Consider the following 15,625-nt stretch of genomic DNA (forward strand, 5'->3'; position numbering starts at 1 on the left):
TGTACTGAATGCTGAACTCCTGAGGAGTTATCAGGAAGTCTCCTTCCTATCTTGAAAATCCAACAAATCTGTCAAAAACCCCCTCTTCTGAAAGAAGGTTTTGGGCTTTCAAGAAGGTGAGGGCTGTTTCAATACGGGAGTTTATCTGTGCAGGCTGAAGGTAACCAGGCAACTAGTAGCACCTGAAATTGCAGGCTATTGTATATGCAGTGAACCCCGGCAGAGCAAGGGATTTGCCCTTTGAAACCGGTTCTACAGGAGCAAGCAGGCAGTATGCCCTGGCCATCTGAGATTTCAAGCAAGCCCACAGACAACATTTGTGTAAAGGTTCAGCCAGTTGTGGAGAGGTCCAAAAGCCTCCTGAAATGGGGGCAGCATGCCATCATGCAGAAACACACAGAAACCTGCATATTTGATGCAACTGTTTACCTCCCAAGGAACAGCAGGAGAAGCAGCTGTTCCTTTAATACCACCAGGCAACTTCCTTCGTGGACAATCCCAAGAGGAATGAGTTTGCCTCCTCAGAAAAGACTCTATCCTAAGTGTTGGAGAGGGAAAAAGGCCAGGAAGGTGATAGTGTGGCAGAGATTTGAACCAAATTTAGAACTGCTATCAGTATCCAGAAAAGGGATGAAATGCACTGGGACATTTGCAAGGATGGGCAATGGCCAGGAAGAGGAGAACAGGGGTGTTGGGGAAGACCCTGTTGCCTAAAGGGTGTGCCTAACCAGCTCTGTCAGAGCAGCCTTTTAGACTGTGGGCTAAAAAGAGAAGGAATCTTCCCCTCCTGACAAGGTCTTTGGAGAACAGTGGGTTTAGAAAGCAACTGCCAATCCCTCTGGAACAATCCTGTCGTAAATCCACCTTCCGATGCCATAGTGAGGAAAAGCATGACACTGTTTCAAGAAGAGGGGGATCCCTGCAAGGCCATCTGCACAGAGAAAGGACACTGGTGGGGAGTGGCAAGTACTCACACTGAAGCCAGTGTCAAGGTGTCAGCATCCACTGTTGGCCCTTCATGGAGTTCTGCACGAAGGGGCATCTGAGGTAGAGGAGGATGGAGCCTTGATGACAAGGCAGGGCATCCTTCAGGCTCATCTCTGAGAGGCTAAGCTCACCCCTAGAGTTAATAGCTTGACAGTCAGAAAAGCTTGTGTCATCTCCCGGTAAAACTCATCCCTTGGCTAAGTTGGATGAGCAGGAATCAAAAATGTCCTGATGCAGGTGAAAAGGGGAAAAAAATTACCTGAAGGCATTTTTATGCTTGCCACTTTAAGAATCTAGGACTAAACAGATGCTGTTGTCTCTTTCTGAATATTCTGTATAGCTTACCGTTTCAAATCCATGCTTTGCTTTACTCATATGGTGAACACAGTCGTCTCCAGTTCTAAAAATAAGTCAAACAAGTAAGAACTGAGTTTACACAGAGTCACAAAAAGGAAGGAACCTTGTAAATGGCTACTCCAAGTTTTTCGTTAGAAATCAGGGTTTTAGTACCTCTAGCCGACTAAATAGATACCCTTAATCTATATTTGTACTCATGCTTCAAAGTCTCATTTAAAAAATGAAAATATGCAATCATTCCAGTATTAGGTTTTCTGCTTTTCTAGTAAAACCAACAAGCAGTTAAAGAGAAAAAAAGTGTTACATGACATGGAAAGGGGGATGAGCAGCAAGTTGACAAAGCTTGTAAATCCTACAAGGTTACTGGCACAAAGAGAAGGGCAGGTAGCAAAGAACCATAGAAAGACCTTACAAGACTCAGTCATGGAGCAATAAAATGGCAGAGGAAACTCTGTACAGAGAGGTACAAAGTGATGCATGTGGGGAGAAACAATCCTAGCTTCACACACAAAGTAGTGCTCTTTGAGCTGATCAGTATCACTGCAGAGTGACTTCTGGAAATTCTGATAGCTCAACACTCAACAGCACCCCAAGAAAACCCAAATGCAAATGCCCCGTGAGGAATTATGAGTTCGTCCAAACAGAAGAAAAGATCAAGAGGTGGTCTGATTACAGTAGACAAACTCCTTCCTGGGGGCAATGGTCAGGCTGAATGAGCTCTTCAGTCTAACAGAGTAATCGGGGGAAAAAATGACAAAAGGCTTGAAGCTGATGCCTCACCAACTTAACTTTGAAGTCAAGAATACACTTTGGAATTATTAACTGTTTTAATCTTTTCTGGAAGAGCATAATTGCTGGGGCAAGATACAGGACTAAGAGAGAACTGCCAGACTGGATCGTGAAGAGCCATTTCTGGCCTTGTATTTTATGAATCTACAACTCATGTGTTGGCTAAAAGAGATTGAGATTAGAAAGCATTCTGGATCCTGGTCTCATTCTTCACTCATTTCCAGCAGTTTTACTGTGACTAGAGACCCTGGGTGGGAGGGAAATGAAAGGACTACATTTCTATGAGCAGGAAAAGAACTGGCTTCTCTCATTATTATCTCTGCAGGAAATACATTTGGGAATTGGGTAGAATATAAGGCAATGAGGGAGATGAGATGAGGCAATGATTTGCCATGGTCTCTACATTGCCATGGAAGGGGAAAGGTGAGCATAAACACTTCCAACCACAGCACTGCATCTGGGACTGTCTACCACATACTTGTGAATATTTAGTACAGACACAATTTTCTTTTTTTTTTTAAGCTATACTCTGTGAAAGAAAGAAGCCTTCTAGACTATAACTAATAACGTGCCTGCCTCTGAAAGGTAATCAAGAGCTAAGCTTGAAGTTAGCCAGCATTAGCCAGCATTGCACCCACGAGCTGAAGGCAGCCAGCAACATCCTGACCTGCATTAGGAAGAGTTTTGCCAGCAGCTCAAAGGACGTGATCCTTCCCCTCTGCTCAGGGCTGCTGAGGGCAGTTTGTGCGTTCTGTCCAGACTGGGCTCCTCAGGACAAGACTGGGACTCACTGGGGTGAGCCCAGCAAAGGGCCACAAAAATGATGAAGGGACTGGAGCACTTTTTGTATGCAGAGAGGCTGGGAGAGCTGGGACTGTTCAGCCTGGAGAAGGCTCAGGGGGGATCTTATCAATGTACACCTGATGGGAGGGAATGAAGAAGAGGGAGCCGGGCTCTTCCTCAGCAGCGCCTTCTTGGCAGGACAAGAGGCAAAGGGCACAAATCACAAAACATGAAATTGAATGTGAACACAAGAAAAAGCTTTTTGACTGCAACTGCGGTCAAGCACCGCAACTGGCTGCCCACAGAAGTTGTGGTATCTCCACCCTTAGAATCCACTCAAAACCTGAGTGGACACGTCCTGGGCAACCAACCTGCGCTGGGTGACCCTGCTTGAGCAGGAGGGGTTGGACTCAATAATATCAAAGGTCCCCAAAACCTTAATGATTCTGTGCAATCCACAGACACAGATCTCGCCTCAAGCCGAGAGGCAGCATTCATCAGCCAACTCAGAGGAACAGGCTGGGATGCAGCTAGAAAACTGTTCCCAGTTCTTTCCTTGTCATCCCTGGCTCAAGTGGGCAAACCACTGCACTGCTTTTTCTAGTTGCCAAGTTCTCATCCCACTGTGATTCTACAGATAATGTTAACACGAAGCAGTTAAACAGGAAGACCTCTACTTAATGCCGTGGGAACCTGAACGCATATGATTTCTCCAAATATGGGCAATGCTGCTTAGATTCTGTCACCTATGGAAGAGAAAGAGGAAAACAAATGGGGCAAAGGGTTACACAGGAATTAAATATGAGGAAGGTCCAAGAGACATTAAAAATATTGATATGTGCCCTGGAAGAGTATTTTGTAGTCAACTCACCTGTCCATACCTGGCTGTGGGCATGAGGTCTCTGCTCTGACTTCCACTCTTCTCCTCTTCACCATTTCTTTCACTACAGTACTTTCTGACAATTCGTGTCTTCTCTTGCCCTTGAAAACATTGCAAACTTGGTATTGATAAAAGTTGATTTTGACTTTTCTATTTTAGAACAAAATTCAGAGTTAATATACATCCATATTTTGCAAAATTGTTCATGTTTATACAACAAAAAACAAAAAATTATTCAGGAAGAAAAGATTAGCTGCCTTATTCAAACAGAGGATAAGCACTGAGAGGCCATCCAGAGAATCATGCTCACCAGTTTTAAGCAAGAAATACTGCTTTCCAGGACATCCTATGTGCTCCATTTTTAGAGGAGGGCCTGGGAACGTAATTAGCAGGAACGTAAGACTAACAGAGACAGTGGGGGTTTCTTCCGGGGAATTTGGACAGGACATCCTCACTAATTCACTCCATCTTCAGACACTTACCCGTATTGAAAACAAACCTACCCTGAGCTCTCATTAAATAAAAACTTTCCAAAGAAGCTTAACTTTGTTACTTTGTTGTTTATGACACATACAGCACCTAGGAAACTACTTAATTATTCAGCAATCTTGACCTCATAGAGACTCTCGCAGTGAAGAAACCATTGGACAGCTCAGCTCAGGCTTGTAGAACATACATTTAACTGAAGCCAGCAAGGCCCTCGGGTCCTGAGGCAGGACTTCATTCGAAGTCCGATGGACTTGACAGGAAGATTTCTCTCAGCTTGGGATGGTTCTAGGTCAGAATTCAAGGCCACCTTACGTTGCCTGACTGACACCCCGAAATAGGAGAACTATAGCATTGCCTATATATATTTTGCTTCTTAAGACTATTTAGAATATAACTTAAAACAAAAAAAACCCACACACCACTTACAAGCTCATCACTGCCCTTGTTTACTTCTTTACCTGTAACAGAGGTATTATAAAATATGGTGAATATTTGGTGACTGGACTTTCTTTAACCAATTTAAAAGCACATTTTTGCATTGCACCTTACTTTCTGAGAACAAGCTAAACTACTTAGAAACAACGCTGGACTTGCATATGATATGTTGAAATTGAAAAACTGCAAATATAACTCTTTCAGAACTAGAATTCCTGGCTATGAATACCAGGTGTTGATGTGATGGAGAAAATTGCTTTTCTTGAAGAAGTTGAAGTAGTCTTCAGAGGAGAAAAATAAACTGAAAAACTGTTGGCATCACTCTGTGTTTTGGGCACCAGATGAAAGATGCAAGGACATCTGAAGCATAGCCTCCCGAGAATACCGGCCAGCTAACCTCTGATGCATGGCATCCATACATGTTTTCCTGAAGAAAAATCCCTGCCAACAGAAACTTGAAACCTCAGTGCCTGAATGTAACAGCACGTTATGCTGTGCATAAATTTAGAACAGAAACGTTGTACAACTATCTGCAGAGGGCAATTAAATACTGGAGCAAGGAGCCCAGGGAAGTGAGTGAATTCTCCATGTTTAGAAGTTTTTACATCCAAACATGGTATATTTGATAGGGGATGCTGCACGCAAGCAAATGGGCAAGACTAAGAAATGACTACTTGTCCATTTTATAAAGGAGACCAGAATATCTACTAAGCAGTCGTAAGAAAAAACAGCAGCTTTTCCCAGGGACCAGTAATCAGAACAGGAAACAGTAAGAATAAACACCCAGTTTTCAGAGCAGGTTAAATGTAGAGTCCCACAGAGGTCTCAGCTGGGGCCTGAGGCTGTTCAGGGAATTCACAGAAAAACTGGAAAATGAGACACTAGTGAGGTGTCAACATTCGCTAATTATACAAAGGCATAATTACCACTATTACTATCACTATTTAGAAAAACAAGTGCATTCTTTCTTTAGGAAAATAGGAGCAAAGAGTGTGAAGTTTAATGTCAACAAATGTGGTCAAGCACAAGGAAGAAAAACATGCATTCTATATACATGTGTTGGCTCCAGCCTAGCTACTGCCATTAAAGAATGAAGGTTGGGAGCCGCTGGGCATTGCTTCATAAAAATACTAGCTGAAGAGTCAGCAGTGGTTGAAAAGGCAAAGAGAGATTCAGCACATTTTAGAAAAGCAATACAGGACAAAAGAAAACACACTGTTCTGCTCTATTTCAAGTCCAAGGTACAGCCATATTGCACACAGTTTGGCTACCTCTAACACAAAGACACCATAGATGAAGGGAAAGGGAAAAGCAAGACATAGATCATAGATGTTTCCAGAAATTATCCAAACATAACCATAGTGACTTACCACAAGACACATTTTGCTGAAATGAGTTGAGTTCCAGATACATAGTGCAAATGTAGGGGTAAGGCACAAGATGGACATCCTCATGTTTGAATCTCATCTTTGACACTCTCTCCCATTTACTCAAATCTGAGAATGACGGTAAGACTTAAGAACATAGCACTAACATTTCAAAGGGGCAGGAGTCCTGACAATGTCTTCTTGTAAAGCTTCAAAAGTCACACACCTTGTGCATATGTGCGCAAGGAAGCAAATACAATCTGTCGGTATGAACTTTGTGAAAAAACTCTAGTAACACATTAGGAGAAACACTCATCTAGGTGATACTCTCCCATCAGTCACTTGTATTAATAACGTTGCGTTTCCGTAAAGTTTCCTTAACTGTATTCGGCTTCAGTTCTGACATTCTGCCACACGGAACAACATACCAGGCTCCTCCAACCCGATGAATAAAACCTCATCAGTTTTCCTAACTAAAAAGCAATACTTCAAAAAATTATTTTAAAAATTGAAAGGCTTGACTAGGATTCATACAAGCAGCATCATTACATTTACTTCACAGCTCAAAATGGGAGGGGAAGAAGATTGTCATTGACATGACAAGCACCACAGTTACAGATGTTCCTTCCTGTGGGTGCAGTTCTTACACCTAGGAGCTCATGCATGCAAGAATGGATGACGCTAGACAGCAGTCTCCTTACGTGCCTCTGATCTCAAGAAGAAACAAGTAAAGTTGGGGTTGTTCAGCCTGGAGAAGAGAAAGCTCCAGGGAGACCTTACTGAGGCCTTTCAGTACTTAAAGGGGGCTTCTGAGAAAGATGAGGACAGACTTCTTAGCAGGGCCTGTTGCAATAGGACAAGGGGTAATCGTTTTAAACTAAAAGAGGGTAGATTTAGACTAGACATAAGCTTTTCACAATGCGGGTGGTGAAACACTGGCACAGGTTGCCAGAGAGGTGGTAGATGCCCCACCCCTGGAAACATTCCAGGTCAAGGTTGGACGGGGCTCTGAGCAACCTGATCTGGTTGAAGATGTCCCTGCTCATGGCAGGGGGGTTGGACTAGATGACCTTTAAAGGTCCCTTCCAACCCAAACTATTCTATGAGTCTACGAAAATTAATACTTTTAGTCCATTTGCTAGCAGAGACTAACAACCTGAAGACTGGAGATGGAGCTCAAGATTTGCTTAGATGAAACACTGACACAATCAGTTCCTTTAAGGGATGAAATTGCTCCTTTGAGCTTGACTTCAAGGACTCCCACAGCTGGTGACAGTAATGAAGAGTTATACTCCAGCAAAGGGCCCAGCACACAGACTGCAGGACAACTCATCACACCAGCCCTCTGAACTTGCAGTTCCCATCAGGGCCCAGCGCTGGCTGAGCAAGTGGGCCCTGACTTCCAAGTTCGAGAAATACTTGAATTTCTAGTGAACAAAACTAGTGATTCTAGTGAATCGGACACTCCTCAAGCACACAGGCAAAACTAGATGAGCTTTACCGAAGCAAACCAACAATGAGGCTTCGCTTGTTTGGGTGCTTCCTGTCTGACGATGCTCTTGGCTACTTTCTCTTCCTGGTAGTAACAGGAATAAGTTGTTATCATAGGTAGCAGCTTCTGACAGAGAAAGAGGATGACCTCGTTCTTGCCTGCTATTACAAGGTGTAGCAATAGTGCAGTCTTCCAAGAGCGGAAGGGAATGCCTTGGAAAGGGAATGCCTTGGAGGCGGTAACACGTGGGTGTTCATTACTCCTGGGCACCCAGAATCACAGGAGGTGATGATGCCAAAGGGCCTGATCTGATTCACAAATTGACACACCTTTGGACTGAAAAGGCTTCTCATTCAACTAACTTGCTTTTCTCTTCAACAAGAGCCTCAGGAGAGTAACTTCTTTCGAACCCTTTACAGCAACTACAATAGAAACATAATTAACGGTTACCATTTCTTTAATTTAATTATCATCAATTTAAAAGAATAAGCTGCAGAATATGCAGCAGATATGGCTAAATTCTGTCCAGTTGTGCAAGCAAGAAGAAAGAGACGAAGGCTAGCTGGGCCCTTGATGCACTCTGATGAAAAGCATCTAGCAGGAGAAGGAGCCTGTAGTAAAGCTGGTGGCCAGAATAATCCAATCTCAAATGCCTCAGCATTTACATACCAAAAGTGAAATCCCCAGGAAACTACACTCAAAAAAACCTGCGCATGCAAATATTTGAATACTACCTTCTATATGCCTATGCTGCACAATGGCACAAGGCTGTCAAAAGATAGCGCTTTTGATAGCGGGCCAGACTGACGGCAGCGAAATGCCCCTGTAAACTTTAGGAAAAAAGGAAAAAACCTGGTGAATGGTCCCAAAAGAGTAAGGGGGATGAGGATAATAATGTGAATACTGGGTGGAGGACATCTGCTTCACTTTTCTTTCTAGACTTCAAAGACTACATTGAAGAGGTGACTAGGATAACTGGATGACAATCCTGCAGGCTTTGTCTAGTCTTCCAACTACCCCAGCTCAGCTACTTCTCCTCGTGAAAGTCACTCTGTGAGGTGCTTTTTGCTTCTCTCAGCCATCTATGTGGGTGCTTAAGCATATACTCACCGTTGCTCCCACCCAAGAAACAACATTTATACTCAACATCCCTCTAGGCAACATAAGGTTTGATGGGAACACTATCCTATTCTCTCAAGGTCAAGCTCAAACTCCTTCCTGTACAGACTGAAGATGGCTTTGCAGGTATAATCCAACCTCAGAGGCTCACGGATGTGATCTAATCACAACATACCTTACAAGAAAACAACTGCGGTCGTCTCTACTAGTGGGCCAATGCTGCTGAGTCTGCAGGGAGCATTTTATGTCTTATTAACCTTTTGAAACAATACACTAGCTTTCCTTGCAATCGCATTAGGTGGGCTTCCTCTGCCTTTATATATACACGTTCATTTTCTCTGGCTCAGTCAGATCTGGAATGCAGAGGTGCTCATCTGAAAACACTGCAAACCACTCTTTTCACACCAGTTCTCTGGTGAAGGCAACAACTGAGGAGGATCTTCAGCTAACATAAAACTGCAAAGCTCGAAGGAGTCGTGCTCCAGCTAAAGATCTGCATACTACTAGACATGAATGTCACAGTAAGCAATCCCCAACAGATACAAGTCATTTTCTTTTATGAGTAGGAAAGGATACATGGAAAAATAGTGAAGTGGTCTGTAGAAAATGGATGTAAATCATCAAGATTTCCAAGGATTACGCGAATCGCTTCCTGGAGAGGCCAAAAAAAGAAAGGAAGGAAGAATTAATATTAACAATATAGTCACAATTCCACTGTCAAGTACAGTTTTGAGGCTTGGGAAAAAATTAACATTACAGTTTGCACGACTCATGGAAGAGCAGGTGCTAGGTATTTTGCTTTTCCTTCTCCCCTTCTTTGCCCCGCTCCCTTAGGAGTGCACTGCACTAACAGACTCACGGAAAGTCAATGAATGTCTTAGTTCCGAATTAAAATAGAAGCATTACTATGGGGAGTGGAGGTATGCTTTTAAATTTAAGAAATTTTACATTTAAGAAGTCTCCTTTTTGCCACCAAAACATATGTAGTCTTGACTTGTTTCAAAAATAAACATATTCCTCTTTTTCTGAATAGTCACCCAATTCAGCTACAAAGGAGCTGTAATTCAGTCCCAACAAACTCTTGCTTTACAAGCGGGAAACTTTTTCTAGTAATACCTTTCAATATTTTCAAAAGTGAAAAAGAAAAAAAAATTATAATTTTCCATATCAATTAAAATCAGCACAATTTCTTCAATAATATTTACAAAAATATTGCATTATTGATTTCAACAATATTTACAATTACTGTACTCCAAAGATTTTTTAAAAATTAAGTAAAACAGGAGCATTTTTAAGCAGGCAATATATTTGTCTCATTTCCTCAGGACTGGCAGGGGCTTTCCTCTGTCTCAGCAAGAAGATGACAATGACAGAACGCATCGGTTGTCACCAAGCTTGGTCACAAAGAAATGGCATCATTAAAAAAAGAACGTCCACTGGTTCCACTAGCTCCACAGTTATGAGGAAAGCGTGTGCAACTGAGCATTAGATTAGCCTCTGTCAAACTAGCTCACCAGTACTGCCACAGCTCCTGAAAAAATAGGAGGGTTTGACAGCTAGTCAAGCCCGAGAAGTTAAAAGCAGTGCTCGGGTCTGAGGCTGAGAGCGAAACCATGAGGAAGTGCTACTGCACAATGAGTCTGAACAGGAATCAGAAAGGAACGGGGTGCAACTAGCTCGACAAATAGGAGTTTTCGCTTGTCCAATTTTAACAGTAAAAGTATTGAAAGAATAATATTTTAATATTTGAAATATTTCAAATAAAAGCATTACTCATCTACACTAATTCTGCCTGTTGATGACATTTTTCATTCACATGATTTTTTTCACCCTCGTACTCTCCAGAGACGTTCCCCATTACGCTCATGTGAAATGCTGCATTTGACAGATGGCCTCCAGTCCCATAATGAACTAAACATTTGCTAAGCTTAACATTCAGCTAAGGTCCCGTGGATCTGCTTCATCTCCTACCTCGAACTCCTTGACAGCACTTTCAGTGTTGTCGAGATCAGGAGCACTGTGAAACAAACAGAGTTAGTCCCAGCCCAATCAAAAAGCAATGGAACTACATTCGTTGTAAGAGTCTAAACAACAACAAAGCATCATTCCCATTGCACAGAGAAAATACTTAGCAGGCAGCTTAATTTCTAATTTATTGTTCTTAAAAAACATCCATTATTCCACAAGGACTCTTTCCTGTGAATTTTCTGCCCCTTTATATTTTGTGTGTGTCTCTGAGGATACAATGGATGAGAGATCAGATCCTCTCAGTCAATCCTCAGTAACCTTTAGGACTGGTTTTTTGACAAGGTGCCCTCTGTCTTCCGGCCTATCGCGATGCCATTCTACTCAAGGGACTAAAAGAAGGAACTTCCAGGACGTGTCTCTTGATGCCCTCCACAGTGCAAACCTCCAGAGGAACGGGCCTTCACAGCATTGGAGCTAGGCCCTGTGGTGCTGGGAGGTGTGTACTGCCTGCATCAAACTGTGTTCCCAAATATTAACTACATCTTTTGTAAGCCATCTTCTCAAAAGTTGTTTGCTGCTAGGTATCGGTCAACAGTAAAATGCACAGGGAGAGACAAAGTCTTAAAGAAAATCCAAACTCATTAAAAAGTAAACAAATCACATAACCGTTACTTGGAAATAAGTAAATACAGTGCAGCGTAAGGAATTACGGCATGCAAGCATTCTCTGGTATATGGTTTGGAAGGCAGCTATTCTCATATCCTCCACATTCAGCACCCCCAGCCAGAACTCGGTCAGAGATGAGAACTCTCCTGCCTCTTCAGAAAAGCGCTCTCCTTGCTTGATACAGAACAAGTTAATGAAAGGAATTACACAGCACACCACAGCAGGACAGATATCACCTACCCAAGACTTATGCTGTGGTCATGAAGTCTTCCATGAATCAGCCAGGAAACAAAAGTACAATTCAGGAAGGGACATTGCCGTGATGATGAGGAGACAAGGGTGGAAAGAATGGAAGAAAGCAAGGAACCACCCAGAGTCTCATGACAAGGATGTCAGACCTGGTATCTAACTGCAGGGGATTCGTTGGCTGGGTTGGGGGGAGCCTAGTGAGCAGGGGGCGGTTATTTTCTTTTAAGCCTGGAGAGATGCAGAGATGCAAAAATGGACTCATCTTGAAAGAGGGGAAGAACCTCCATTGTTGCCTGGTTTTCCCTGGGGATTCAGCAGACCTTCAGTGAAGATGATGTCATTCTAGCAAAAGCCTGCACACACGTGTAGATAATCAGCTCTATGATCAGCTGGGATCAGCTCTTGCAACTCTTTCAATGTTCTTTTGGGAACCTGTCCTCAGATTGGTCACCATCTTATCCTGGAGAAAAGGAGTTTCACGTCCCAGATCTGCAGGCTGACTGCATTCCGATGGGCACAAGGCTATGTGTGCACTTAGGACTTGCTCCATTACTCTATCTTATGAACTGAGAGTGAATCCAGATGCTTTGAATGAGCACCCCCTATTCACCACAACCATGACACGATGGGGAAGAGTTTCATGAGTTTCACTGTAAAAGGAGTTGCTTCTGCTGTGTTTGACTATGTTGATGTGAAGACCGACTTGATGAGCTCACTACCAGTTCCAGAAGTTATTATGAAATACAAAAGGTGCTGCAAAAGTCTCATGTCCTGGTCCCTCAAGTATAACAGTGAATCGCAAGAACTGATGTTGCACTGCACACAAACAGTGAGACATGCAGGGGCAACGACGGACTGCCAAACTCAAACAAATGGTGTGCTCTCTTTACCCTCAGGAGATCAAACACCTGCAGGCTGTTCAGAAACATATGCACACTACTGGCAGTGCCTTCCAAAGGGATTACACTGAGGGAAAGAGCTTACTCACAGACAAGAGCAACATTGCATTCTGAACACTACATGACGCCACAAGACAGACAACACACCTTCCTCTCCAAAATCAACAGAGAGAACTAAACAAGGAGGAAGGTTAATCCTCCTGGATCTGACTATTCCAGCAAAATGCTAATAAGCAAAGCTAAAGAAAGAATTGCATTTCAAGTTCATCCCAAAATAAAGTCATGCAACAGAATTTCAAAGAGCCATCCTACTTCTGCAAAGGAAAAAGGAGACAAGTGTGGCATGAGATTGAATGTCGCTTCAGGTGTGGAGATGGCCTAATTGGCTTGATGTTCATAGCACAGGCTCATCCATTCTGCGGCTAACAACAAGTCACTTCCACAGTAAACCCAGGCTCTGGCAATGTCTGTGTGCATATGATTGCAAAAGGAAGTCCACTCACACTCATAAAGCCACTCTATAGGCAGATGCTTGAGGCATTGTCTATGGCATTTTAGCTCTGCTGCAACCTCACTGGCATGAAAACGGAGTTTTCGGGATGGCACAACGCTGCTGTTTCCATGATGCAGGGATACTTGCTGACTCAAAAGGTCTCAGTCTCAGTTTCTGCACGGTGGCTACCATCTGAAAAGAGACTTAACCTCAACAGTTTATAAGACTTTTGAAAAGCTGGTGAGGGCACCAACCTTGAACTGCTGTTTCATGATCATCACGGCCTTGAAGGATGTACACAGGGAGCCAGATTATGCTGAGCCACTGTTTTGGTGGTTTTTATTAAGCTTCATGAATACTATCATTATTAATTACTTATGAGAGGCTGAGACAGCAACAAATCGTGACATTTTAGACCAAGTTTGAGCTCTGCAGAACACTCCTTCAGCAGGACGCAATCTATAAGCACCTGGTTTGAAATACTACCCTTAAATATGAGCAGATTCATCTCCTTTTGCTAGAGTAGCTCAAACTTCTGGGATTGTTATAGTCCACAGCCTCCAAGATTCTGAGTCCCCTCTCAAATTAAAAGCTCCAGAGCTCCTTGAGTGAGCTGGTCAAGGTTTTGCCCATTCACAAAAGCACTTGCCCATCATCTCTGTGTGCCTGACATGAGCAGATTCCTCCAGGGCAATACCCTCAGGGAAAGTCTTTTTGTCACCGCTAAAAGATCATCATCTTTACTTGTTTGACATCTGCCCCATCTGACCAGACTACTCAGCACCCTGTGCTTCAGTCACTTTGCTGGCTACTAACTCAAACTGGTTATTTGAGGCTTACCACACAACTGTTACCTCCCACAACCCTCCTGCTCATTGTTCCCTGCACACCCAAAGGCTGTTTTCCTTTCTCTTCCTTCAATGCCAGCACTGCCACAGACTAAAATACACTCCCTTCACTCCCATTTCTCAGGCTTGCCACTACAGTGCCTTCCAGAAACTGAGAGAAGCAGTTAGCTTGCTCAGCTTCCCTGCGGGCAGGAGAGGCACGCTGTTGTTTCAAAACAACAGGACAGGTTTGCCACAAACACATTTGAAAGAGGAGTGGCAGTGGAAAGGGAACCTTGAGAGAGAAAAAATCCCAAGAGCACAACAAACATCTACTGCCAGCAGCCAGTGAGAGTTTCCAAAGACTCTTCCTACATCCACACTTGAGCGCCAGATTGCAAGACCAGCGACAGGCAGATTGCTAACAGCAGACAGCCCAAGAACGAAGTACATACTTGGAGTACAGAGCTCCATGGCGGTGCTGGTTTTGACTGGGATGGAGTTAATTTTCTCCACAGTAGCTTGCACAGGTCTATGTTTTGGATTTGTGCTGAAAACAGCATTGGTAACACAGCGATGTTTTAATCGCTGCTGAGCAGTGCTTACACAGCATCAAGGCCTTTTCTGCTTCTCACCCCACCCCACCAGCGAGTAGGTTGGGGGAGCACAAGAAGCTGGGAAGGGACACAGCTGCAACAGCTGACCCCAGCTGACCAAAGGGATATTCCAGACCAAAGGGCATCACGCTCAGCAATAGAACTAAGGGGGAAGAAGGAAAGGGGGACATTCAGAGTGATGGTGTTTGTCTTCCCAAGTAGCCATTACGCATGACGGAGCCCTGCTTTCCTGAGATTTCCCTGCCCGCTGATGGGAAGCAGTGAATGAATTCCATGTTTTGCTTCGCTTGCGTGCACGGCTTTTACTTTACATATTAAACTGTCTTTACCTCAACCCATGAGTTTTCTTATTTTTACCTTTTCCAATTTTCCCTCCCTCATCCCACCACAGGGCAGCAGTGAGCAAGGGGCCATTGTGGGGCTTAAGTTGCCAGCTGGGGTTAAACCACTACAAAGGCTCAAGAGCTTCTCAGTTAAACACTTACAAAATTCCAAAATACTGTCAGTAAAAACAGCCTCTTTCTCCACTGAAGCACAAAATCCACACATGGCAGAAAAATAGGAGTGTTTTTTACAGCTCAAATTACTCTCAGGCCGATGCTCAGCCTGTGCAAGTGCAGTAGCAACTTTTAAGTGACCACTTTCATAGTCGGTGATGAGGAGCCCCCACGACCTGAATGTAGGGTCTCTCATTAACTCACTGCTACATGCAGTCATCAAACCGCAGCTTTAACATGCTTACCTGCTGAAGTTGCCATACCGGATTTTAAATTTGTACACAAGCCTGCCTGCATGAAGAAACCTTGTTTCAGGCAGCGGATAGGTAAATGGTTTCAACGACATCTTTCTTTCTCCCTGAATGCCAGCCTAGGGAAGCAGGAGAGTCAAGGGTAAATTACTACAACCCTTCACCAGATCTCACGCTGTCATACGAGAAGAAAGGATTACATGCCGGTTTTCCTCTAGAGGACATTTACAGAGAGAACACCTTTCCTACCAGTATCTCCTACAAGTCAGAAAATGGCCGCCTCAAGTGTCTGTTCCACTAAAGCAGGGTAGTTTTCAGCAGGATTAGAGGACAGAACATCGAGCTGATGCCCAAGCTGCCTTCAGCTGCGCTGCTCTGGATATGTCACTGTCACCGTCCCCGAAGCTTTACAGGCCTCTTGCCCGGGGGGCTGGCAAGAAAGCCCGGGCAGGACCGTGCC

General features: G+C 43.7%; 1 protein-coding gene across 1 annotated transcript; it reads right to left on the reverse strand.

The window, feature by feature from the left end:
- Nucleotides 1-4,939: 4,939 nt before the first annotated feature.
- Nucleotides 4,940-15,260, reverse strand: MAJIN (membrane anchored junction protein; the record flags this gene model as incomplete). Its single annotated transcript, XM_082007768.1, has 5 exons — nucleotides 4,940-5,001; nucleotides 6,091-6,216; nucleotides 9,275-9,350; nucleotides 10,670-10,715; nucleotides 15,160-15,260. 5 exons carry the CDS (start codon nucleotides 15,258-15,260, stop codon nucleotides 4,940-4,942), a joined length of 411 nt encoding a protein of 136 aa, XP_081863894.1.
- Between the last annotated feature and the right edge of the window lie 365 nt (nucleotides 15,261-15,625).

The sequence above is a fragment of the Phaethon aethereus genome (genome assembly GCF_964289735.1).
Source record: "Phaethon aethereus genome assembly, chromosome: 17".
NCBI classification, from domain to species: domain Eukaryota; kingdom Metazoa; phylum Chordata; class Aves; order Phaethontiformes; family Phaethontidae; genus Phaethon; species Phaethon aethereus.